This window comes from Camelus dromedarius, chromosome 2 (assembly GCF_036321535.1).
Source record: "Camelus dromedarius isolate mCamDro1 chromosome 2, mCamDro1.pat, whole genome shotgun sequence".
Lineage (NCBI taxonomy): Eukaryota > Metazoa > Chordata > Mammalia > Artiodactyla > Camelidae > Camelus > Camelus dromedarius.
The window spans coordinates 70,993,543-71,020,894 of NC_087437.1; the positions used below are offsets into that span (position 1 = coordinate 70,993,543).

Below are 27,352 nucleotides of genomic sequence, written 5' to 3' on the forward strand. Positions count from 1 at the left end.
CTCAAGAGTTCAAAAAAAAGCGTATGGAACCATTTAATGGGGGCTGGGGAGGCGGAGAATTAGTCTTATAATAAGAACACCGTGCAAGTATTCCCACTCCACTCTTGGTGGTCTGCAAAGTGATTTCATATGTATTTTATGTCAACACCAGCACAGTGAGGTAAGTAGAACTGTATACCTCAGAGGCATTTGGAGATTTGTCAGAGTAGCATGCCCTGTGTTGGTGCCTGCATTTGAACAGGACCATTTGACTCTGAGATCATTGTGCTGTCAACCACCTACTCAACCTCCACACCAGACGAGGCCAATACGCAACTCAGTGCAGTCCAGGCAGAATAGCCAGTTGACTCTCTTAAGTTACATTTTAGGAAGATTTCTGTCTAAAGTAGATAACAATCAAAGGCATAGCTCTTCAGTAGGACTTACTCCCACGTTAGCCAATATTTTACAGACCTATAATCAAGGCATGAGTGCATTTACTAGACAAAATACTGAAAGTGGAGACCGTCCCCAAAGAGCCAAGCATTGTGACCACCGTCCTTTGTTTCCAAAGATCCTAGAAACCCCCATGTCTCCAAAGAAATTTTCTCTCTCGTATTTCTTATATTTGTTTGATAATGTAAATGGCAAACCCACAGTGAAATTCCCTAATGATGGCACTGAACATGATCCCTTTAAAGTAGCACTCCCATTTGTCCACAGAATGACCTTGGAAGACTTCTAAGGGAGAAAGTTGTGTAGCTTTCCAAGAGAGCCATTTTCTGGCATGGGGAAATGGAAAACTCTAGACTGTCTTGGCAGCACCTTAAAGGCAAGGTTTCTTAGAACAGGGGAGGCCAGGAAGGATTGGAGCTTTCCAGTCAAGGGTGATCCATTAACCAATGGGATTTCGTTTAATTGTTTTTGTTTTTGTCTTTTGTTGTCTTGTTTCTATGTCTTATTCTCCCGTCCTGCTCTGTCCTGCTTGCTGTGTCTTCCCACACGAACAGGTGAGAAGCCCCACCAATGCAGCATCTGTTGGCGCTCCTTCTCCTTAAAGGATTACCTTATCAAGCACATGGTGACACACACGGGAGTGAGGGCGTACCAGTGTAGCATCTGCAACAAGCGCTTCACCCAGAAGAGCTCGCTCAACGTGCACATGCGCCTCCACCGGGGCGAGAAGTCCTACGAGTGCTACATCTGCAAGAAGAAATTCTCCCACAAGACCCTCCTGGAGCGACACGTGGCCCTGCACAGTGCCAGCAACGGGACCCCTCCCGCGGGCACAGCCCCCGGGGCCCGCGCCGGCCCCCCCGGGGTGGTGGCCTGCACGGAGGGGACCACTTACGTCTGCTCCGTCTGTCCAGCAAAGTTTGACCAAATCGAGCAGTTCAACGACCACATGAGGATGCATGTGTCTGACGGATAAGTAGTATCTTTCTCTCTTTCTTATGAACAAAACAACAAAAAAAGAAACAAACAAAAAAAAAAAAGCTATGGCACTAGAATTTAAGAAATGTTTTGGTTTCGTTTTTACTTTCTGTTTTTGTTTTTGTTTCGTTTCATTTTGTACTACATGAAGAACTGTTTTTTGCCTGCTGGTACATTACATTTCCGGAGGCCCGGGTGAATAATGCTTCTCCCAGCCTCCCTCAGATGGTGGCCTTAAGGCCTGGTAGTGCTTCAGGAGGTCCACTGGTTGGATCTCTAGCTACTGGCCTCTAAATACAACCCTTCTTTACAAAAAAAAAAAAATCTTTAAAAAAAAAAAGTAAAAAAAAATTTTTTTTTTCACTTGTGAAGAGCACTACAAAAATATATAACAAAATCTAAAAGGCCTACTGTCTTTAAGTACACCGCTTGCAGTGTTTCAGTGGACATTTTCACAATTCTGGCCGCTTGGACTTCACAGTAACCAGTTAAAACTGTGGAATATCACTTTCTGGTTGAGAACCCAGAGGAAAGGCCCTGCTGTTTTCCACCTACCACATGGTCTGATTTCATACAAGGGCTGTGGGGGGTGGGAAGGGGCGTGGGCTTGGTGGTGTGGGAGAGGCAGACGGCAGCCTTCTCCCCCTGGTTCTGCAGGGTCCGCACACCCTGGCCCACCTCCTCCCCACCCCTCCTTTCAGCAGAAGCCAGGAAGACCTGGACGAGCATCAAGCAACAGTGGCTATCGTATTTATTCAGTGTCTTCGCTGAGCCACAGCCTCAGCACAATCAAGAGGGACTTTCATGAAAGGCAGGAATGCAGATAAAACAAAGATATCAGAGGTTTGCACCTATGTTTCTAGGTACAAGAGAAGGATTATTTCCAACAATCTTTGCAAAAAAAAAAAAAAGTGTCAGGATATATTCTTGTGGAAGAGAAAAAGAAAGAGAAATGGAGGGTGGGGGGAATAATGAAAAGTTCTTGAGGCTTTTTTAATTCAAAATTTTATAGAGGGGCAAAAGTGACGTTTACCAGATAGAATGCTGATTTTTTTAATATATTTACAACAGTATTTGTGTAAAAAAAAAAACAAAAAAGTGAGATTGTTAAAAGTAATTTTTTTTTTCATTTTGGTTTTGCATACACTGCCACCAATCCCTTCTCTTTTATTTTATTTCACACGCATATATATATTTTTTGGTAAGTCAAGACTGTTAAGGTTAGCGATACTGCTTCCAGATAGAAAGAATAAAAGGCAATTAAAGTTATATTTGAAAGAGAGGAAGGATATTTTCTTCATATTTTTTTAAATTTTTCTTAATTTTTATTATTTTAAGTATTGCCTGGGTTGTTGAGGGCCTCTGGCCAGCCCATCCCTGCTGTAATCTGAACTGCTGCTTTGTATTTTGATATGTAGTTCTTTGACTTTTAGCAAGCTTAAGTTGCTCCACTGAATATTTGTTTTCAACTGATTCATCTAGAATTCTGTTCTTTTTCACGGGAGGAACTTTATCTTTCAGAAAAAGATTTCTTGCTTCTCTGAAAGTTCATTGAGATCTTAGGATTCTAGAATTTCTATTGACTTTTCTTTTTTTCTTTGATGAAACACTAGTAGTCTAGAGGTCTTGACAAATGGGTTCTTTCCTTTTGTGGTCAGCCGGGAGGAGGGGTTCACCAAACTCTGCCCTCCCCCCCTCCCCCTCCCCCTTCACAACTACAGAGAGCAGTGTTATCAGAAGCCTGTAGCAGATCAGGGTGTCTCGATGCCAAAATGACTTTCTTCCTTTCATATATCACCTTCTGACTATTGCCACCCTGGTCGAGAGGGCTAAATAAAATGATTGTTCTCTAGATGATTTATTAACCCTTGCTTTTTGGAAAAGTTTGAAAGAAACTAACAAAAATCTCCTGGATGCCAACATCCATCATGCAAAAGGCCACCAATTCATTGCATCATCTTAGATGCCACTCTCTCTTCCTAGTTGGGATTTCTCTCCTCGGTCCTGATTAAGGTATCAGAATAGAGATTTTTCCATTATAGACAGTGTCCTGAAGGGACTCCAACTCAAATATAAGAATTCTTAAACCTAATGAAAACTCCACAGGTGATTTCATTGCTGGACGTATTTTAACACATTTAAGGGGAAAAGTAAATCTTTAAACAAAGCAGAAACACTAAACTACAATTTTAAAAAAAATGTATTTTAGTTTCAAAATTACTTTGCATTTTAATTTAATTTTCCTATTAGCAATTTATTTACAATAACTGTGCAAGAAATGAGGTGAAGTCTTCCAAGGGAGGCAATTCTGTAATAACTAAATTGGTTTTACTCATACATTTTAGAATTGGTTAACTTGTATCTTTTCCATAAGTTCTAGGTGATGTTTAGTAGAGTTAGTGCAGCTGGAGTATATGTGAGTTTGATTTGGTCCATGGTCCTTAACTCAGTAAATATTTTGCTAGAAGTTTTAACGTAGACTTGGATGATTAACTGACCATCAAGTATCACACCCATCTAAGAGGAGTCCTGCCAAGAACTATGTGTCCAAAGTTGACTTGTTTTAAAGGTTAGTGGGAAACAGCTTCAGAAATAAGAAACAGTCCATCTTCTCTTGTTAATTTTGCTTTTTTGAAATAGCAATGTGAAGACTCGAATATTTCCACTTACTACCAACAGAGGGAGCATTAGTTAATTAACCATGTTATACAATTTTGGTATTTTGAAAAACAAGTCATTCAACTCGTGCTATCAAAAAAAAATGACATTAAGAGAAAGATCTCTTTAATCTAGAGGGAAATGACATGAAATCGCTCAGCATATGTTACAAATGAAAGAAGGCCAAAAGCCACTTTAAAATATTTTGAATTATTTGACAGTAGCTGGTTTAAAATAGTGTCCTTATTCAAACCTTAGCAAAGTAGACAGACATTACAGCACCTCCAAAAATGTGATCTGGGGTGCCATTATGGGCCACATTCAACTATCTGCTGCTCAAATCTGAGGGAGACCCATTTGCCTTAATGCTGACTTGCCACGTACAAAACTAAGCAATTGGGTTAAAATCCACCTTTTGTGACAGAACAAGTAGGAGGGAAAATGCCAGTTGGGTTTAACCCCAATATTCATTCTTTCCCTTCAAATGAAGTATCTTTTTTTTATTTTTTAAATGTTGGTGGACTCCCAAAGAATTCCTGGTGAGGTGATGTAATCATCATAACAACATGGACTATCCAGGTCTGTACAGCAGTAGAATTTTTCCTACTGTGTGTCTGCTCTTCCCAAACATCTCAGAGTCTGAAATAGTTGATAGATTGTTCTCTAGAGAGAGGAAGCAGCTAGACTGGGGTGGAAGAGCTCATCCCAGGGAGCAGTGAACGTGCTGTGGAACCTTTACTCTGCTCTCTGGCCTCTGAAAGGGCTGCTTTGACCTACAGTCTGTACCTATTTCAAAAGGAAAGAGATGCTTTTAGATTGGCAATCCTAACTTTTAAATTAAATAATCACCAATATCTTAGGAATAGAGAAGCATTTTGCTTCAAGAATAGAAGATGAGCATGAGTTCTTTCTTTTTTGTTGTTGTTGCTTCAAATCCAACAATCTTCTTTCATTTAGAACTTTATGCTAGGATGCTATGAGTGCTAAAATAATTTTTTTTTAATTCAGTAGCCAGGAAAAAAAAAAAATAGATGAAATGGAAGTAAATGTTCCAGATTTAAGACCTCTTAGGATGAGTACAGGGAACAAGAGCTGGTACGGAAAAGTGTTGTTGTTTTTCTTTTTAACAATTTATGATTTAAAACTGGATTAGCTAGACAAGGGAAAGGAAAAATGTCAAAGGGGAATGTTTATCTCAAGACATTTAGATATAGTTTCTGAAAAATAAAATTTCTTAGCACTAAAAACATTGGTAGCATCTCAAAGTGGGCAATATTTCCCCTATTAATATAATAAATGCCAATCTTTGTATCCCTAAAGACCCCAAATGTGTAAAATATAGCCCCCCAAAAGGAGGTAATCGGGACACATGGATCTGATATAAATGTACACATGGAAAAAGACTGAGAAACAAGCCAGGCCAAAAAAAAAAAAAGTCTAAAATGGAAGTCTCTATATCAAAATATTTCTTACCGTACAGTTTGAGTTGCAAACTTTAGCTCCTAGTAACAGTTATGTAGACTTTTTCTTTGCCAGATCCCTAACGCCCTGAATCTGCTTGTGCCCTGAGTCAGTGCAGTGGGTCATTTCCTGCTGCTGCTCTCGCTGAAGCCCATTCCTTCTTCCTCGGCATCTCGGCATCTCAGAGGTCACAGTAGCTGCCGGCCTTAGAAAGAAAGACTTAAATGCGCTTTGTTTAAAAGTCATGGGGGATTTTATTTTGTATCAGGCCAACATTCTGTAAGGACCAAGAAAACTTCTTTCAACCCATGAACAGTTAGAATCTGTGCATTGTGATATGAAGAAAAGAAAGGTTTCCTCTGGTGGTGTTGGTTTCACATAAGCCCTAAATCCATCACCTCCCTGTATCTCCATTGTAGCACACACCAAAGGTGCGCCCCGCTCAGACCCCAAATCAGTGTTTTCCCTCAGCCCAGAAGTTGCAAGTGAGGCTTGCGCGTTATAAAATCCCTCAGCGCCTCCGAGAGAACATAATAAGGGTTCGCACTGCATCCTCGGTGTGGCTCCCTCATGACACTCCCAACACCTGTTGCCCTTAGGAAAGAGGGCAGTGAGATAGAGCTGCCAGGGTTCACCCTAGCTCTGCCCGTTCTGCAGCCTTCCTCTGTTGTTCCAGAAGACGTTATTGAATCAGTTGGGGCTGGGCGCAAAGGATGCTTGATTCCGCAGCGAAGGTTATCGCCTCTGCTCGAATGACTCTGCTACCACCAGGGTGCAACCGCGGCAAAAACAAACAAAACCAAGGCCTAACGGAAAGCCGGCACAACCTGAGATGACCTTGGGGTTTCAGAGAAGGGAGTCCCCCTTTCTGTTGTGACCTGACTCTTAAAAGAAATCTTCTGAAAGAATTCTTTAATTTAGTCCTGAGTTGAAGTCCAGGGTACTGGGAGCCCTGAGGAAGAGAACAGAAGGACTGCAAAAATGTATTCAGCGCCCAATAATGCGGAGCCAAAAACCATCCAGTCGCAACACGAGGAGGTTTGGCAAGAGGTATTGAGAGAAATCTCTGGGCTTTTCCATGGGTAGGGTCGACAGACTTTCTTTTGAGTGATTTCTGGCTCTGAGAAACCTCTTTACTCACTATAAAAGAACTTTATTTAAATGGCCAATTTTGTCCCCCTAGAAAAAGAAATTTTATAAAGAGGAAAATAGGACACTAAAGACAGAACCATGTGACTTGGTGTCAGACAAAAGGAAGGGCGAACTAGAATTTCAATAGACTCCCTATTTCCACACAAAAGAAACAAGGCAACCACCCAGTGCCTGTGGGCCTGCAGCGGGTGAGGGGGAGCCCCCAGCTGACCCGCCGCCGGGCTCCCCGGCCAGACGCGCCCTCCTCGCGGCGGGACGGCAGCAGCTGCTTTCTCTTCTGTGTTTCCATGAAGAGGGCGGCTGTTCTCGTAGGTGCCCAGGAAACAGATTACGTGGGGCAAACTTTCAAAAGCAGTCTCCACCCTGGTGCTCAGGCCACAGATGGAGACAGAAAAGGGGCACAGAGGAGCTCTGGCTCTAGAGAGAATATTTTCTTCTTCCCAAGAGCTGTCTGTGGAGAGTTGCCATTTAAGTGACACCACTTAAACTTCCCCAAGAAGGAAAGCTGTGGTGACTCAGTGTTCCCATAAACACCGAGCCTGGAAACTATTAACCCAAAGCATCATTTCTAGCACCAGGTATTAAGATGATCAGACTGACCAAAATACCCCAAAGATTTTTCTAAGTCTCAATTTTTTTTTTTTCCTCCTGGAACACTGAATCTGTAGTGGTCAGCGGTGCAGATGAACAGATCCCAGAAAATGGCGTGGGACACTAGGGTTGGTTTCTGTTCTTTTTAGGGTGAAGAGGTAGAAGATGAGGGCTGTGGGGCATGCGCTCCTTTTCAGAACCATGTATGGCACTGAACTAGAGGTAAAAACGCCCTGGTTCTGGAAACAAGAAACATCATTCTTCCACACCGCTGACTAAAACGCCGGGATTCCAGTGGTTCCTCAGGCCTAGCCTGTTGCTCCCAAAACTGAATACTTTCAGACTAAACCTAATCTGAAGTGACCTCAGTTTAAGGTGTTTTCACAGGAAGCCACTTATAGCAAAGAATGACTGCCTTAAATCAGAAAGCCCAGGGAAGAGAACAGAAGGTAGAAAAATTGGAAGGATGTGAAGACATGGGCATTTCTTGCTTTTTAATAGTTGCATTATCACAAAAACGAGCTCTGTTCATGACTGAAGGCTTCGTGACTTTAGGGGTGGGGGAGGGGAGACACCAAACTTGTCCGAAACGGGCTGCTCTCAGGAAGTGGCTGCTATTTCCTATCCCATTGCAGTGACATAGGTCTGGGCTGCATGTAAAAAGACATCATATTAGCTAAATAGTGAGTCCCATGAGACATGATCACAGGTGCCTGGGATGCCAGTCTTCATCATTTCCTTAACAGGGGGAACAATCTCAACAAAAAGCTTTCGTTTCCTGTACAGTGTATAGCTCTAAACTTTTTTCTCAGTGTCAGTGAGCATCTGGTTTATCGGGTGGTTCTTTGTTTAAATGCAAACTCACAAGTTTCAAGTCTTCAATGAGGGAGCACAATCTGCAGATCATAGGGAAAAATCTAGCCACAGTTCTGGTAGTCCTGGCTTTTGAGATACCTAATTAGGGTATAAAAAGTCCCTAACTAGCCCTCTTTCAAATTCAGAGGTTTCCTTGATTCAGAATGCTTCAGTGAAATTCTGATACACCCAAGATAGGAAAAAAAAAAAAATTAACCCCATAGGAGACATCTGTTTCTACTACTGTTGCAACAGAAGTTTGTTACTGCCCTGCAAAATCATTGCAATTTATATGTAGATTCTAGTAATGAAAGGGACTTAACCCATCTAGTATGTCACAGCTGCTGTCCAAAACGCCTGTAAATGCATATACATTATGCATGTATGCACGTGGTGTGAGGTGCTCTCAGTACAAAACTACTCCCCATTCATATTCCCCAGTGACAAGAGAGAGTCTGGAATTTCTAGTTAGTCAGAGGTCTCACCTATCTCACAGATCTGCTTCTGCTCTCTTGCCTTAGTTGGGTGCATTCATGCCGTCCACTATCTGCGGTGAGGCTTTAGGGCATTCTGAAGGAGCCCAACCATCAGTAATTTCTATGTACCCCTTTCTTGAGAAACTTGAACATGCTTGTGTGGAGTAGAGTGCACTTAACAAACTGCAATTCTGCTGGATTTACTGATGTGTGTGTACGTGTGTGATTGTGCGTGTACTTGCAGTAGTCTGAGAGTGTGTGTGCATCTCAAAGCACACACAGGCATAGGCCCTGGTGCATAGATACAGTTGCCTCTTCCCACCATTGTGCTCAAGACTGGTGGCTCCCTTCCCAGGAAGCAGTCACCTGCCCACTCTGTTGCTTTTTGTAGTGTTTCAGAGTTGGGAGAAACAAAGGCAGCTTGTTGGATCCACAGCAAACCCACAGTGACAGGCTGTTTTCCTCCAGAAGAAGGTAGAACAGACGTACTTAACTGGCAAGTGGACAAGAGGGAGCAGCAGTCAGGTCTCCTGGCAGGGAGGGGGCACCGAGGCCAGGCAGGCAAGGCCCATACAATCTTTGGCCTGAGCCATTTCATGGCTTAAAGGCCGCCATTCCTTTCCTCTATGCAACCCAGTGTGTGCACCCAAACACCCACCCACTTGTAAGTTTTGCTCTCAAATGAAAGCTTCCTAATCCTGCCTGCATCTGCAGGAAACTATCATCATTTACAAACTGTGTCTCCTGAAACCCATGTGGCCTTTGCCGAAGTCTTTCCAGGAGTGGGTTGTTTACCATGTCTAGCAAACCAATAGACTCTCGGAAGAATATTTTTTGGTAATCTCTAAGAATTGATGGCTCTTGCCCATCTCAGACAAAGTAGACTGCCACTCTGGTGTACTATTCTGAACAAATGAACCTGGCTCTTGGAGCTGACTCTGAAGGGTGGCCTGGAAATTGTCGGATTCTCACTCCCACACCCATCTTTTCCTAGATGGTTTATTATTTTTTATGACATGTAGATTATTTCTGCTAACTTACAGAATTCAGAGGACATTTTCTTTCCTCTTCTATTTTGGTGACTTTCCCTCCCCCCAACTAAGTAAGGCTACTTACAGTTGCAATCTTCTGTTATTCTTTTTTAAATATATATATTATCTTTCTATATCCAAAAGAAGTCTGTGACTGTAACCATAGGTATTTCTTTTTACTGGAAAAAAAAAATGAGTTTTTTTTTTTTTTAATTAACAGTGCTAGTGACTTTGTGGAGGAATATGAGTTACTATTTAGGTATGCTTACTTAAGTACAGTACACTACATTGCAGTATTTCTGAAAGCTAGAACATACACATTATATATAACAGCTCTATATTGAATTATATATTACGTTATATTCATTTTAACTTTTGAATCTGCCTATGATCATGAGTTGATTGAATTATTATTTCTTTGCATTTATCACCCATCACCAACCTGCTGCAGTTAATCTGGTGCATTTAATAATAATCATTACTGCTCTAGTTTGCTTTTTATATTATCAGCTTCAGTATTGTCCTTACAGGATTTTAGAATTTTTTTTTTTTTTTTTTTAGCACAGACTTAGCAAATGTAGGAAAGTGAAGATTTTTTAAAGAAAACTTTGGGGGTTTTTTTGGTGTGGCTGACACAAAGAGGTTCATAGTCAAGGTGATCTTGTTTAGCTGACCGTCTCAATATCTGAAGAACAAAAGAAGTGCGTATGAATGTATCTGTGATTTTCCCCTCTACAACTGTCACTGTCTATATTTGCTTTTAAAAATATGACCAAGGGGCTGCTTAACTTCCATATGATCTGACCAAACATTATAGGCTGCATTTCAAAGGGCTGCTCATCTGAGAAGCAGAAGGCAGTTAAATGCCTACTTGTTTTCAAACATTGATTTCTAATACTGGTTCTGTAGTGACTACTTTCTGTGTTCAGCATGCTTACAATTATTTTAACTAGTCTTCAGTGCTTCCCTGGAGGCGGCTTAGCAATATCATATTCATTTTCCTAGGAGATTTTTTTTAAATAAAATCAGAATTTGAGAAACTTTTTCATGACAGCGACTGATACAACTAGAACTCAGAAATGAAGAGTTCGTTTTTTCAGTCTGCAGAATCCATAAAATAGTGGCTCTTGGGTATCTGGCCCTCAACATCTCCATTTGTCTGTAAAGGTGAGAATTTCTTTAACCAGGCCATTGTGGAAACATCCTGGAAATCAGGCATCCTGTCTTCCCAGCAAGAAATATTTTCAAATAGTATTTTTAGATTAAGCGCTTCTTCAGTTTCCCTCAGCTACGCAACCCTATGCCTGGAAAAGTCCTCCGATAGGTCCACTTTACCTCCATCCTGGATGCCCAAGGCCAGTCTTGTTCTCTGGATTCCACACCCGGGTTAAGATGATAACAGCCGTTCCTAATACTCCGCATGAGAGCCCTTCCCGCACGGAACCAATATTGAGGCTGCTCAGTGAGAATAACACCAGTTCCTTCCTTTCATCTTCTTGGTAGAGTTTTCCCTTCAAATACCTTCCGCTTGTGCTGTGCGCCTCCAGCACGTCCGCCCCGCCGCTCGTCCAGTTCTGCTGGATGCCCTCCACCTGGGAAGCCCAGCACTCACTGAGGAACTAGCTGCCCTAATCTGCCTCGAAGGGGCTGGTATTGAGTCTAAAAGCAAAAGTATCGATCTGTTTCTCCAGAGTTTTCAACTAAATAAATTTCAGGCAAACATAATTGTGACTTGAGGGTTTGGGACGCTGTTCCCTTCCCAATGATCACTTAATACCCCAACTGTATCAGCGTCACTGTTTTCCTCTTTCTTTCTCCTAACCCATTCTCTTTATTCCTTATTTCTCTAAAGAGAAACTTTAAATTACCTCTTCCTCTCCTCCCTGTCCTGAGAACTCTTATAATTATGACCCCTGAGGACTAATTTCTCTCCCTTCCTCCTACTCCTTTCTGAATGTCCTTCTTTCAGCTTTATGTGGTGAAAAGAGCGTTGATGTGACTCGATGTGAGTTCATCGGCGTGAGACTCGTGGGCAGAGGGAAGCATCTTCACCATCCCCTCAGGTTTTAAAAGTTATCGATATTCTTTTGAGAGTGGGAGGACCTGAGTCACAGTTTTAAATGTCAACTGTATTAGCTGAGGTCATTAATTCCTTTCACCTTCACATTTGGCCAAAGATAAAGAGACAAATATTTTCTGGTTTTTTTTTAAATACCACAGTATTCAAATTCCTGATTTGAGCAGACATTTTCTGAGGGAGAAAAAAAAATCATCAGTGCTGACTCTTTCAACTCCTGCTGAAATTTAGCCAAATGACATATTTACCAGATACTCGATGTAGGGAAATCTAATGAAAGGGGTAACATTTCAGAATAATTTTGATAACTGCTCAAGCCTTAGTGAACTATTCTAAAGCAAGTAAAGCCACCCAAACATTATCTTAGGCAACAATTAGGAAGAATTTCTTTCATTTATTGTCTTTTTCTAAAGATAATATGTTTTTCTAAAAAGAAAAACAAATAATTATTGATTTAGAACTTTAAGCAGTAATTTACTGAGGGATGAAAAGAACTATAAAGTTTCTAAGGCATCTATTTTGCAACCAGATATTTTTAACATAAACTTAATATGTGCTTAAATAAAATAACAGTAGGGCTGAGCAGGTACTTGAAGGGCCATGTAATACACTCCCCAGTGCCTCAGCATTCACCATGTAATACGATCATCAAGCCAGATCTCATTTCAATGCAGTACAACTGTCTGGTTGCCAGAGCATCGCCCTGATCAGGTTCTGGGCTGATCCCCCTTTCCAGGCTGTTTATGATGCGATCTTAACAACTCCGTAACACAGTCTTTCCTGACTCCCATTCCAACACTCTTACTGTATTACCGCATTGCCTCCTGACTCTCATGAGGACAATTCTGGACAATTCTGTGGCATTTAGAGCACTCCCTGGTTTTGAGCCCAGTGGGGTATGCATTCATTTCTTGCTTTTCCCCTTGACAAACAGAAGCAACATTAATATCAGAAATGTATTCTTTTTTGTTGAAGTGTAGTTAATCTGAAATGTTTTCTTAATTTGACCTGAGGCTTGACCGAGCTTTTTTCTTAATCAAACCAGTTTATAACATCATCTCACACCAGAGACAGCAATGAAATAAAGAAAAGGGTCAAAAGCCTTCCTGAGTCACAAATCTACTAGGAAGCCCGCATTTTATACAGCCAGTATTTGTGTTGCTCAGGACTGGGATCTTCACTTGGCATGTCCTCCCAACCATTCTTATCTCCTTCTCATCCTTTGTCCATTCTGACTCCCTTTTTTTTTTTTTTTTAAAGTATTCTTTATCCAAAGTACTCTTCTTCTCAGACATTGGCTTCTGAAAGAATAAAACACTCTCTTTTAAATCCTAAATACCACCATTTAAAGTATGATTTGGAGGAGGAGAGGATCTGGTTCTCATAGGTCCAATTTGGTCCAATTAATCATAAGGATTCCTCCAGGATGCCTTCTTGACAGTGTTTCTTCTAGTTCCCTGAGAAGAGCTCTAACCCTGAGACCCAGGATTTCTCACCATCACCTCCGCATTAGTCTAGATTAGTGTCTAAATCCTGTTTAACATTCTAGAGACTCCAGGATGTGAATTTCTTATTGCTTATGAGCCTCCTGCTTTTCTAAGCTGACACCTGTCAGGAGCACCAATAGCCCAAACAGTAACTAATGCAGCAAAATAATGGTCAGAAACATTATCGTATGTATTTGAGAGGATAAGAAGGGATTTCTTTCTTTTCCTCCATAAAAAGCTTGCTTTCTCCCTCCCCACCCCCCCCCCCCACCACAATGCATTTCAGAAACTCTGCATCTCATTTTACAGATATGTAGTTTTAGGATTTGCAAATATAGCTTTAGGAAATGTTCTGAGATTGAGGCTGGTATCAAACCAGCTTATTTTCTGCACTGGACTTTAGGACAAGTGTGCACAGATACAATTCCTTCAAAGAAAGTGAAACTAACATAGTAAAGCAAAGGGATAATACTTTTACACATTAAAACAGTTGTTTGCTACCAGTAAACCTTGATTTAAGCATAATTATTACTTTTTAGAAACCTGAAACTGGAGGAATGTGTATTTTTGTAAAGTTTGTCTGTTGATTTGTTTGTTTCCCTTTATTTCTTTCTTCCCAAGGCAGTAAAAATTTTTGACTCTTCAATTTGACACTGTCCATGGCCATACGCAGCAGTCAGGTTACCCACCCTTACCATACTCCACCCCCTCTTAGAATGAAAAGCCTTCCATTCGATCATTAAGGAGTCTTTTCTCCATTAAAATCTTATCTTCTTTTTCAAATAGCACATGAGAGCTTTGGGGAGAGAGATTCTCTCTACTCTTTGAGGGTAGAATAGTTAAAATAAAAGTTATTCCTTGACAAAGAAAACCCATTTACCTAAACTAACAGGTCTGAGGCCTGAAAATGGGAATTGATTGCAGATGAAGGCCATGCATTTCACACTACAAATCCTTATTGCTTTCTCAAATTTTCAAAATAAGGCTAAGAATAATCTAACGTAATGAAAAATCCTCTGTGGATGTTTCTTATTAATATAGTGCAGAATAACCAGAAAAGAAAAAGAAAGGATATTTCTAGTATGACAAAATCAGTCGATCTGTGGCTTTCCAGAATTGTTCAGATTTCTATCCTATTCGTTTCAAAACCATATGTGTTCATGAGGTCTTAGAGAAACATCCACTTCTCCATTGCCTCTCATCTCCCCAACCTGGCACTGGAGGTGACAGTCACAGAGGGAGACTGGCTCTGCATTGCCAATACTCCACCCATCCATACCCCCACCACCACAAAAGAAGGAAACACCAAATTAGAAACATAATAAAAAAAGGAAATTGTAGTGCTTCATTTGAAAGCATACTGTTTTCAACTCAACTCAATTTATCCATAGCCTGACAACCTTTTTACAACCTGTTTTCCGTGCTATAATTTACATTCTTAGCTCAATCTTTAAAATAATTGCAATTTCAATTAAGTGAACAGAGGAAAAGCAAGGAGGGGGGAAAGGACCATGTGATGGGACTAAATTTGATCCAATTCTGGATTCCTAAGCCAGTGCTCAGGGTTTAGCAGGGAAAGTCAGACCCACTTGCCCTTTGCGGTCCTTGCCCATCCTCACTATTACAGGCCTAAGAATCAGTAAGGTAACCTCACTTCTTTGTGATTTCAGGCTTTTCTGGCTACTGTCAAACCCATATGGAGAAACTATAGAAACTCTTGCCTGCTCCTGTTCCTAATCTGCTCCCCAGGCACATGCAGAGAGAGAACTGCAGATCAAATAATGGTTCACATTTGATACAAGATTTAGACAAAGTCTAAAGTGCTTAGTATATGCTCACTGCCAGAGGGGTCTTTGAAAAATAAGGCAAGTTGCTCTGCTCCTGCTCTCCTCGGGACCAACTTGGATCTGGAACCATCTAGATGTCGATTTGTAGAAGAGAATTCTCAAAAGCATCATCAGCAGTTAAACTCCTTCCTTTGTCCCACTGACTGTGTTTTCCTGATAGGCCTATTGAGATAGAAATTAAGGACAACTTTCATACACCTAATGAAAATTGTTTTTTGCATTATTGTTGAAAGAATTGTGGTTTTCAGAGTCAATGAAAGCAGAGTCTCTTAGTAATCCTCATCATGGCAAACAAAGACAAGGAGCTGATAGAATCGAGAAGCTCTATGGTAACTTAATGTTTCAAAGTAATTTGAGTGTGCTGACCCCACATGCCAAGTATTTCTAGAATCTATTCTAAACTGTGTGTTGATTCTCCTGAGACTTCCAGCATGCATGTGGGTGTGAGCAGACAAGCAGATTTACACTTGGAGGGTGGAGACCCAGACAAACTGAAGAGAATGATTCTTGAGGATTATCAAATGCAAGGCATTTCTCCAGAATCACTCAATACTGCCATAGCCCCGATTAAGTCCAGAGTAATCTTAAGCAAAAAGTAAGCTCCATAAGACATCCTGCTATGAATATTTTTTCTTACAGAATAATACAAGAAGAGGTACAATGCAGACTTTTAATTTTGCTGTAATAATTCCCTTTTATATTTAATAATTGTCCTTTTTGTGTGAGTGTGTCGTTGAGCTATTTGTAACAGTTTTCAATCTGTCACCCTGAGAGGGGCCTTGAGAATTCCTGTGTACATGTATGTAGAGCTATATTTATGTGTAGTCAGAAAAAGTGGGAAGGGGAAGAATGAGATGCGAGAGAAGGTCAGTGTGAAAAGTGAGTCTCCTGGTGCCCCTGTTTATGTTAGAGAAGGTGGCTGCTGCCCGAAGCCCTTGCGGAATGGCTGATTGCACTATTCAACAATGAGAACCCAGCACTGTTAAATTGAGGACCTTGTTTTGAGAAACAGGAAAGCTTTATCTTTTTCTGTCCCCATTCCCTTTAGTATCGGAGCCATTTGACATGATGAGTACCATTCAGTAAAAACCACTACTGACCTGTGCATTAAATCGCTATGTTCCTCTTCTAAGTACTACCCCTGGTTTCAACTCAACTCCTTCCCTTTATGTTCTGCCTATTGGCTTAACATTTTCACAGAGTAAGACACAGGTGCATGCTAGCTGTTTTTTTCCTTTGAGCTGAAACAAACAGGGACAGCAAAAGAGATGACTCGCAGGAGTGTGAGGGAAAGACTGAATTTCCCACTTTTGTGGCACTGGTAACTTTTAGTAAGAGCTGTTTAGGGTTGAGCTTCGGTCTGTAATAGGGCTTTTTTTTTTTTTTTTTTTTTTTTTTTTTTTTTTTTTTGCACTAAATAAATATGACTGCACTGCATTGCACTACTGAAATGTATTTACTTGTGCCGGGAGAGAGTGTGTGAGGTGTGGGAAAGAAAGAGGCAAGTTATGAGACTAGAAGCACCACAAAAAGGGTTGTTTCCATCATGTGTGGTCTTAGCAGGGTTGGCAAGTATCTGTGGAATCTGCCAACTCTTGATCAGGCCTGGAAACTGCCATGCTGATCGGATCTGTTTTCTTATTATAAAGAAGGTGAGTTAGTACTGTAAATTGAAGATGTTGAAGGAGAAGTTTGCCCAATGTCGTCTCCAACTAAGCTTTAGTCAAGATTTGTCATGGTGAGGAAGCCAACCACAGTAACCGGGACGTCCTCTCCTTGGCCAGGGCTACAACCTCCTTTGAGAAAAACCTTACCTTGTCCATACTGGAGATATCCTTTCAGCCTGAGCATGCTTATCCATCACTGGGCAAAACCTAGATCAGGCTAACCAAAGAGGAAGGCCATGCATGTGGTAAAAATCCTTTAAGATGACAGTAAGGGAACAGTGCAATAAACATTGAGGACCAGTGAGGTGAAAGGTTTCTTTTGAAACAAGCTAGGCCAACTTCAGAATTGGAGGAAGGGTTGGAGGATTGTTCAGAATCTACTTTCTAGCTGCTCCATCATAGACTGTCCTTTATACAGCAGAAGATCTTAACAGTGCCTAAAAGCCTAGTTTTGAAGTTTATTGGCGTTTGGTCTTGTTTTGTTTTTTACAATTTTTCTTTATTGGATTTATTTGTATTTCCTTTTTAAATCTTAGAAGTAATTAGAATTTGACAGCTCTTTAGTGACTATTAATTAAAAAATCTTTCACCAGAGGAAAAGCAATAGATTGTGTAGGGAATAATAACAGGAGAGTAAAGATGCTGAAGGACTCTTCCAGAATCCAAGGTGACAGCTTTGAAAATTCTGGTTCAGTAAGAAAATGTCACAACCCATATCAATGGGTAGTTTTGAAATTCTCTGATCACTATCACACATTGGGGCATCAATTTGGAAAACTCTCATTTGAGGCCTCTTTCCTAAGATTACAATATTGATACCTATCTCTTTCTCTCTTCTCCTTAGCAACCATCCAAGTCTACTTTTCCAGTTAAAAATTTTTTAAGAAAGCTGTCAGCCTCGCTAGGTGGAAAAACTCCATTGAGAGCTTTCAGAACTAACATAAACAATCCCTTAAGCACTCAAAGTATTATCTCCACTTTAAATAAGCACCTTTAAATTCAGAGCTCTTAACAGGTACTTAACAAATGTGTACTGGGTAAGCACTAAGAATATATTGACTGCACCAAACCGAAGTTACAGAAATAAATAATTGACCCTTTAAAATATATTCACATTAACTGTCCTAAGACACTTCTCTTGAGGCTTTTGGAAAAGAACTTCTTCCTTGAAACTTGCATACCCACTCCAGTTTTGTCACCAAAGATCTTAATCTCCAGAGCCCAACCTCCTCTCTCCCAGACAAAACGGATACAGCAGGCTCAGGGGATATGCTTTGGTGGTCAAGGGATGACGCTTTGGTTTTCATTCTGTCCTCAGTGATATTTACAGAAGACTCGTTGTTAGAGGAGCTACTGAACTGTCTTTATGACTTAGGGTTTGGTCAGAGGTTTAAAAAATATAGGGGGAAAGAAATCAAGGATAGTACTTGACACTGTAAACTAGTCTTTAATAGAGTCATGACCTGGAGACTGACGGAGAGAAAGAAACTTCCAGGGAAGAGAGTGAGCTAAATCATTTAGAACCAAACAAGGGTCGTTGGTGAAATGTGGGTCAGCATGGACACAGAGCACACCATTGCCCTGCATGGCCAGAGCCCACTGCAGTGGCCGGTGGGGGAGTCAGATGACTGGCCAATGAACTCAAGTACTGAAAAAGCCACAGTCTGGGTTTCGTTGTGGTTGCTGGAGTGGTTAAAACATCCATGCCCGTGGCAAGGAAAATGCTGAGGCTGATCTGTTGTGATAGTGCCTTTCTTGTTGTAGTGAGTACTAGGCTAACAGTCTGTTCAGTTATGCTTTTCTGGATCACGGTCCTCAGTCTTCTGAGGAGGTCTGAAGGGATAGTATTCACTTAGGATGAAGGGATAGGGTATTGCTCCTGGAATGCTGTGATGTGATGATATTTGCACTAAACTCTACTTTAAACTGGAGCAACTGAATGAGAGAAAAACCAAGGATGGTTCAAAGTTAACAGAAACCAAAAGCAGTATTTTCTGACTGATGCCATTTCTTTGTCTTCTTTTTTCTTTTTCTTTTTCTTTTTTTTTTTTTCTTTTTTCTGGAAGAAAACTTCACACTTGTTGATTATCAAGCTCAACTCTTACCAATTATTTCCTTCTTATTTTATTACCACACTGAACCATCAGTGTGAGTTAACCATCAGGTAGGCAGAATTAATAGAAACGGCCTCTGTCATTCCAACTTCGCACCCCTTCTCTGGTTCATCAAGGGCATGGGGCATTGGGGGGCTGGGAGCCACCCAGAGCCGTTGAGCCTTTAGGAAAGCCAATGAGCATAGATGTCATGTCAAGAGCTGAGTTGACACATATTTGCTCAGAGGACATGGGATAACCTGCAGCTAATCCTAAAGGATGCTCTGAAAGAAGGAAACCAATGTGTTAAAGAAAACAAAGGGAGGTGGTACCCAAAGTTCGCTGACTTCTTCTCTCTCTTCTCTTTCCCACCTCACCCCATGTCCCCTCTATTGGAACTATATTTCATCTCATATAGTGTATGTTACCAGAAGAATTATGTGGTTCCTTGGTTTCTCTCTTTATCAGTAGACTGGGAACTCCTCCAAAATTAAAAACAAATACCATCAGTGGCTCCCCTGTGGCCCACCAGTTTCTCGAATGCTGTCCAGCTGGTCTTGACTGGTCGACTAAGATAACTTGGAAGCTTTGGCTGGCTCACCCACTTGTCCACTTGATTTTCATTTTGTTTTCATTTCCATTTGAAATTTGAGTGATCTGATGGAAAGGTGGAAATCACAAGAAAAATTTGGAGGCTGAGATTCTAGGGCACAGCTTGTCAGGAGTTTGTGTTATCCAAATTACATCTTTCTCTACCTGTTTTTGGTTTAATCAGTTGCCCTGATTATAATTTCTATTATATTTGTGGTTATTTTTATAAGAATAGAGTCCATTTGCTATGTCTAGTTGAGTGCTTTTTATTTTCTAGTCTCCCCACATGGATGCAGTACCAACCTGTTCGTGAAATACCTTTTTATTATATTATTAATATGTAATTCTACTGTAGACCAAAAATATAAAAACAAATCTGTTCGTTTTAAAGATGAACTAGTGAGTGAAAGACTTAAGAGTTGAAGGAAAAGACAGAAGCGCAGTGGTCAACTATGCTGAGTTAGAGATCTAAGAGTAGCCTTACCTGCTTTCTCACCAGTGCTTGCCAATCATACAGTAGTTGGGATTATATAGTCTTGGCTCCTTCATGCTTATGTTTTATAATTCTTGTTTGTCCGTTTGTTTTTCTTCGATGTAATTGAGGTTGCACATCATGCTATTTTTGGCAATGCCTGATTTTATTATATTGTACTTTTATCAGTCATTTCCTTTAGAAGGATGGGGGAAACGTTTTATTTCTTCTTTTAATTTAAAATTTGTTTAATGCACTGGAAATAAAATTGGACATATTTCACTGTTTAAAAGATCAGAAACAAAACAGAACAAAAACCACAAAGAAAAAACCAGCAACCAAATAAGCAATGGGGAACAAAAACTTGAAAAAAAAATCTGTCAGTCCTCAATACACATAGAAAATATGTCCCACTTGAAAAAGAAATACCATCAAGTAAGAAAAATGCATTGTTTAAGCTGCAATACTGAGACATAGACGATGCCTGGGTTCAGTGGGGCTGGGGAAATAGGGCATTCCTTTGAGATCTGAGATCTTGTCATTGCCCCAGTTAATGCCCAAGCAGGTCGAATGTGGGAGAGGTGACTACGGACAAAATAGCCCAGCCTCTGCCCACCACGGAGCCCTCCGTTACCTTCTATCCTGTACTTGAGCTTCATTGTAAGCGGGGGAAGTGTGCTGTGGTGGAGAAACTGGCTTGGATAGAGGTATCTGTGCAGTACACACGTGGACAGTTTAGTCCTGTGTCCATCCTCATATGTTTCTTTTCTCCATAAGAGGTGGCGGCAGATAATCCCACAACATGCGAGGCTAAATGACTCCTTAGAACATCAGCTGATTCTAAAGAATGTTTTGAGTCCAACCTGATTACCCATCTTCAGCATTCCCAGATGCCAACAGAGCCAGTTAACCCATCCAAAGCCACAGTGAAAGGAAAGGAGAGAGATTTTGTTCTAATCAACCAGCTGTATCATGTGTTTAATGTTTGCTGGGTTTTTCTGGTTTTGTTTTGTTTTCAAATCGGGGTGGGAGTGGACGTAACTTCACAAACCTAATACAGTAACTGTTTTGCATCTTCCATGTTTTATGCAAAAGCAGACATTTAAATCAATAAATAATTGTGCCCTAGGCTGAAAGTTAATGTTTAGGAGAGGAAAAAAATTGTTGGAATTTTTTCTACATTTTTTTGTGAAGAATCTTTTTTGGAAAGGAAGGATACATATTTTTGTTGTGTAATATTTTCTATTTTTGAATGCATTTTATTGGTACAAGACTGTTTTTTTGGTGAAGACATTATTTAAAAAAAAAAAAAAGAAAAAAACTAATCGAAAAGTTTGCCCTTAAGGATATGCTGCAGTTTTGAGGTTAAAAAAAAAACTGATTCAAGATGCGTGTTAAAAGTAGGGATTATATTGTTGTTTTTTGTAATTGTTACAAGAAGAAGTTTGTACCCACTGCTGTTTATTTTGTTTCAGATGAGTAAGTAAAGGGATTGTTCTTGTTTTATTCTTTTTTTAGAGAAAAAAAAAGCTATTTATGAAATGTCAAAAACACTGGACTGTGAGTTTAAGTGTGGAAGCATTTTACCACCCTGTGTCTTCGACCAATTATGGGAAACCCCTTTTCTCTTCCCCCCCGCCTTAGCCTTGCCAAATGAGAAAAATGTAACAGCTGTCAGCCCTGCTTTAATTTTTATGGTTTGAAAAAGTCAGAAAACCAAAGTTAAATTTGTTTCTGAAATCCCACTGTCCGTAGCCCTTTTTTGTATGACACAGCCAGTTGACTCTGCCTCTCTGTCTTGGATCATTGCCTTCTTAAGGACTGGGGGCCAACTCTGATGCAGCAGAGGCATAAAGGTGGTGAGCCTGAGAGTTGAGGTCTCACGAAGTCGATGTGAGTGGGACTTCAACTTCTCAGTAGGCAGCCATGCTTCCCCATCCCGCGGCCAGGCTGCCGAGAGAGCCCAATGCTGACCTGCCTGAGGAGAGAGCCCCCCATAGCCTCCATCCTCAGCTTCTAAGCCCCCTCCTGTTACCATCGCTCTCCTTTCTGGCTTTGCCTTTCTCAGCAGCCCACCTTCCATGGATGGGGTGGGGAGGAAGGATCCAACTGAAGGAAATGGCTGTGGGCGCTGTGAAGCTACCCCCAGCCCTGGGGGAGGTAGGGCAAGAGACCCTCTAGCACAAGGGATCTTGCCTGCCTCACATTTGACCCCATGGCTGGTCCATCCATCTGCTCACTGTGAAGATGGAGAGGTGGAATGCCCTAAGGCTGTTCAATAGCTTTTCCATATTTTTTCAACATTGAAAAAATAATTTTTAAAAACTGTGATTTAAAAAAAAAATCATTTGGCTGGAGGGAAGGGAAAAGGGAAACCAAAAGCTGTAACATGATTAACTGGAGATATTTAACTGGGGGCACTTTCTAGACCAAGACAAATGAATTCCGTTCTGGACCCAAAAGCAGCCAAATCTTGAGACTGTCAATGACAGAATGCTGAAGAGAGGCCTTCCCTTCCTCCTTTCTCTTTTCCTCTCTCTGTCTCAAACTCTCTCCTGTTCTCCTTTTCCACCTTCCCTTGGACTTCATCTACCACAGCGGCCCTTGGACTCATGCGCGCGCACACACACACACACCCTTGCAAAATACCATTTTTCTTAAGGATTGTGGGACCGAATAAAATCATGTGCCTTCATTTTTTCCTTTTATTGTTAGGTGAACCTCTTCCTTTTTACAAAAAGATAAATAAATAAGGGAGGTTGAAGTGTTATGGAGCACTTGGGCGTCGTTTACAAAGTAAGTTTTGTTTAGCACGTTCCCCCTAAGGATTAACACAAACATTTCAACCGCTTCACCCGTGCTCTTTGGACGTTTCGGAGCATCAAGTAACCAGATGCATGACAGCCCAAATCCATTTGATTTTAGAGCGATGCCTGAAAATTTTATTTCCTACACTTTTTGATCTTTATCAAAAATGAGGTGAGCAATGGCAAGCAGCCTTGTTCTCCCAATTTGGTGCTTTTGCGTGTGGCTGGGGTGGGCGTAGGGGTGGGGGGAGTGGGTCTGTTTAGACAAAGGGTGCATTCCTAAAGATCTCTGGTGCTGAAGGGCCTCCAGTTCCTTTCAGAGACTGCATTTGACACACTTTAAGTACCCCCGAATGGTATCACATGCAATATTTTAATGGAGCAATGGGAGAGGCTCTTTGAAACGGGGTTTTGCATCTTTTTGTAACATTTTGATTTCTCTGGTGCCTTATTCCTACTCGTCGCGGGCACTCACATACCCACAGGGAGCAGACGAGGAAGTCAGCCTCCCGAGTGGGGTCGCCTGGGTGATGCTTGAGCGGGCGGGGCGTGGGGACGGTGGTGTCCGTTGGTGGGAGGGGACTAGATGGCATCTCTTAGCCGAAGCCAAGCAGGAACTGCACAAATCCACACAAAGTTAACAATTCCGACCCGTAATACACCGCACATTCATCCTTCCTCATCTGAGCTTCCTTTCCTTCCTCCTCTTCTATCTCTGCCTTCTCGTAAAGGTGCTGCTGCTGCTGCTGCTAAGGTGCCCGGAGTCCAGAACGCCCAGAATCACTCAGGCACGAGCCTGGCACTGCCACGTCAGCCCCTGGCACGACCAAACCCGGGTTTCTCTTGCTGGGGGCTGAAAACCATCAGATTTTTCTCATCAAAAATGTTTTCCAAGGAATCAGTGGATTACAGTTATTCTGCATTGAAAATGCACTTTAAAAAAATAAATCAAAGCTCCAGACTGTTTAAAATGTACAGAGGGAGCAGGGGAAAGATAAACACGTGCTAGTGTCTGAACCCAGTTCAGTTTATCTCCAGTTGAAACAATATACACTATATTATGTATAAATGTATACACACTTCCTATATATATCCGTATATATATATAGTGTATATATTATACATGTATAGGTGTGTATATGTGCATATATACACACATGCACATAATAAATCCAGATGCTCATTACAAAACCAGATACTACACAAACAGCAGCAGAGGAAACAAGGTTGGACTCTTGCAACAGATCACAAAAAATAAAAACAGCCACTTGCAGTGACTTTGGTCATTTCTGTATGTTCACAAAGAATGGATTGTAACAAAGAAAAAAGGAACAGTGTTAGTGAAAGAGGAAAAATGGGCGAAACCATCTTGACCCAACAGGAATGCAGTAATGTTCTGTATCATTTCACCTATTTCTTTTAGTCACATTGATTTGATTTCAGTTTCTGGCTATTACATTTTTTTTTAACTCAAGTGACCCACAACAAACTGAACAAAACAACTACAGTGAAAGCCCTTTTCAATGGAAGATGTCAGAAATCTCAAAACCCTTGGCCTGGCTCAGAACTACCATGTGCAAATCAGTACTCTCTTAATGTTTGAAATAAAACTGAAAAAAAAAAAACTTTTTGAAGCACCTTAATGTGGCCATCCATTCAAGGAATGGGTGCCACTTTTTTTCTTTGAGCACCTTATTGACGTGTTTTGCTATCTGCTGTCTTTCTGTTACCTATTGGCTGAATGGCTAGCTGTTAACACACACATGTGCACAGACCAGAGGTCTGGGCACGTGTGTTCTCAATGAAGTTTACTGTGGTGACTGCTGAAAGGTGAACCCATTTCCTGATCTTCCCGCCACAGTGTTGTGATAAGATTCGAAGAGACCCTATTCCCTGCACAGAAATGTTTCTTATCACATTGTATCTTAGAATGGAAAGGAATATGGTCCCTTTTTTGCAATTGCTACTGTGTACACACACACACACACACACACACACACACACATGCACAAACATATTCATTCGTCCATGTGGTATTTTCAGTGTCTGTGTGGGTGTCACTGTTTACGCAGTTTCAATTTCCCAGGAATTTTGAATGGAGGGCAACTTTTCTAACCAGATTGTCTTTTCAGACTGAAGACCTGGGGATTGGGGAAGAGTTTGGAAAGAGGGAGAGGCAAGGAAAAAGAGAGCTTTAAATGGAAAGAATGATTTCCCACAAGGAACCTGGCCTCAATGACTGCAGAGACTCTACCCTCCTATCTTTGCAGGTGGGCAAGGGACACTGCTTGTATCCATCTGTGTACCATGCAAACCCATGTAAACACAGAGACACACATCCATCCATCCATCAGTATACACACGTGGTTCAGGATGAGCAGGTCAATAGTTTTGAGAGGGAGTTTGTTCCTTTTTTTTTCTCATTATACTCTTAAATTGTTGTCAGTTATCAAACAAACAAACAAAAAATTGTTTTGAAAAACCTTGCATACGCCTTTTCTATCAAGTGCTTTAAAATATAGACTAAATACACACATCCTGCCAGTTTTTTCTTACAGTGACAGTATCCTTACCTGCCATTTAATATTAGCCTCGTATTTTTCTCACGTATATTTACCTGTGACTTGTATTTGTTATTTAAACAGGAAAAAAACATTCAAAAAAAGAAAAATTAACTGTAGCGCTTCATTATACTATATTATTATTATTATTATTATTGTGACATTTTGGAATACTGTGAAGTTTTATCTCTTGCATATACTTTATACGGAAGTATTACGCCTTAAAAATACGAAAATAAATTTTACAAGGTTTCTGTTTTGTGTGGAAGAGTAATTGATGTTGCTAAGAATGATGTTTGTTTTTTGGGGTTTTTGTTGTTTTTTTTTAAATGTTACCAGCACTTTTTTTGTAAGTTTCACTTTCCGAGGTATTGTACAAGTTCACACTGTTTGTGAAGTTTGAATATGAAGGAATAATTAAAAAAAAAAAACTCTTCCCTTGGTTTCCTATTGTGTCTTCTTTATACCATGGAGGTTGTTCTGCTTATTCTTTCATACATGGTAGTCTAGTCTGAGATCATCCAAACTGAAGATTATACCTAAAAGGTCAGGAAAAGTCTCAACATATCAATCCTCCTGCTACAAGAAGTAAGAACTCCAGGGCTGGTGAAACTGAAGTCACTCCGGAGAAACAGGAGGCAAATTGGGGCATTTCCTCCCCCGTCCAGACCTCACAAGTGATCACGTGGCTCACTTACTTCTGTCTAAATTGGTTAACCTTTTGTTTTTCCTTCTCCATGTGCAAATCACTAACTCTCTGCCTACTGTGGAAATAACCAATCCCATGTGACACTACGCTCCTCTAGCCCTCTGTCCTTGTACCCAAAGAAAGTTCATGGTTCAAAGTGTGTCTCCATCTGGTGACTTTGGGGACCCCAAGGGACTCCTTTTGTTCTATAGACCCTTCCTCATATGCGACCCTGCCCACCAGGGCTAACTCATCACTTTCACTGAAATTGTTGGTCTGATGGAGAAAACACATCTTGTTTGCTCCCAATGAAGTCAACCCAACCGAGTTAGAGTCACTAAGACCTCAGTAAGCACCTGTATTTCACTCAACACTCTGCAGTGTATGAAAGAACTGGAGAAAATTATTTCAGTTCTGGGGAGCCTTAAAATCTAGCAATTAGAAATAAAGATTCATATAAATCAAAACGTAGACTGTAACATTCAGACTCTCGGTGCTGTGGGAGTTTATAAACTAACAAAAAGAAACGTGGGCAGGTACATCAAGGAAGATTCCAAGGAATAAACAGTCTAGTTCCGGGACTCTCAAGAACATGCCGGCTTTGGGCTGGAGGAGGTGAGTGTGGACGAACACGTCCACCAGTGTGAGGAATACAATGATACCCAGACATGGGCTTGGGATGGGGAAAACTCTGGGCTGAAAGGTGACCTCTGTCAATTTAATTATTGGCTTCTTGCAACTCAGTCACTGAAACCTTGAGTTCACCTGATAGTCTAGGAAGTAGAAAAGAAAGAGGAAGAAAAGATTTTCAGGATGCATGATCTGCCCCTATTTGATCTCTGTGAATCTTAGCAACATCTTAATGATGCCAGCCAGCCTTCCCCCGGAGTCCTTGATCTCTCTGAGCCTCATCCACAGACTCCCGAGGCCTCTTCCTTGCCCATTGGGAATGTGGTGTTATGGTTTCTACATGGGCTAGAAAGGTAGTAAATGGCACATAGGCTACTCACGTGACTCTTAACAGTTTATAAAGTTTCTCTTTCACATGCTTTATCCATCCCTACAATTACCTTGAGAAACATTATTATGCTAGTTTATAGAAACGGAAGTTCAGAAATATGTGTTTTCCCCAATATAAAGCAATTAATAAACTCGAAACAGAAGTTCAGAAATGTGTTTTCCCCAATATAAAGCAATTAATAAACTTGAAACGGAAGTTCAGAAATATATGTTTTCCCCAATATAAAGCAATTAATAAACTTGTGCTTGAAGTCAAGCTTTCTGAAATGCAGTATGTGTACCACACCAGTGTTTCTTAGACCTGAGCAATGTATGTACTTGTAAAGACAAAAAAAAACTTCTCACAGACCCCTCCCCCTGGGAAAAGCCTGCAACTCTTTTTACTATAATGTTTAGTAATACATT

The 27,352-nt window shown here is 40.9% G+C and overlaps 1 protein-coding gene across 24 annotated transcripts in view; it reads left to right on the plus strand.

Annotated features, from left to right (window-relative positions):
• ZBTB20 (zinc finger and BTB domain containing 20) overlaps positions 1-25,676 on the plus strand; it is a 758,440-nt gene extending 732,764 nt beyond the window's left edge. For all 24 annotated transcript variants that reach the window (XM_064495051.1, XM_064495110.1, XM_031451736.2 and 21 more), the window contains one exon: positions 990-25,676. In XM_064495051.1, the coding sequence (XP_064351121.1) occupies positions 990-1,411 (422 nt within the window). In that variant the 3' untranslated portion in view covers positions 1,412-25,676. The remainder of the gene's footprint in view (positions 1-989) is intronic.
• Positions 25,677-27,352: the final 1,676 nt, after the last annotated feature.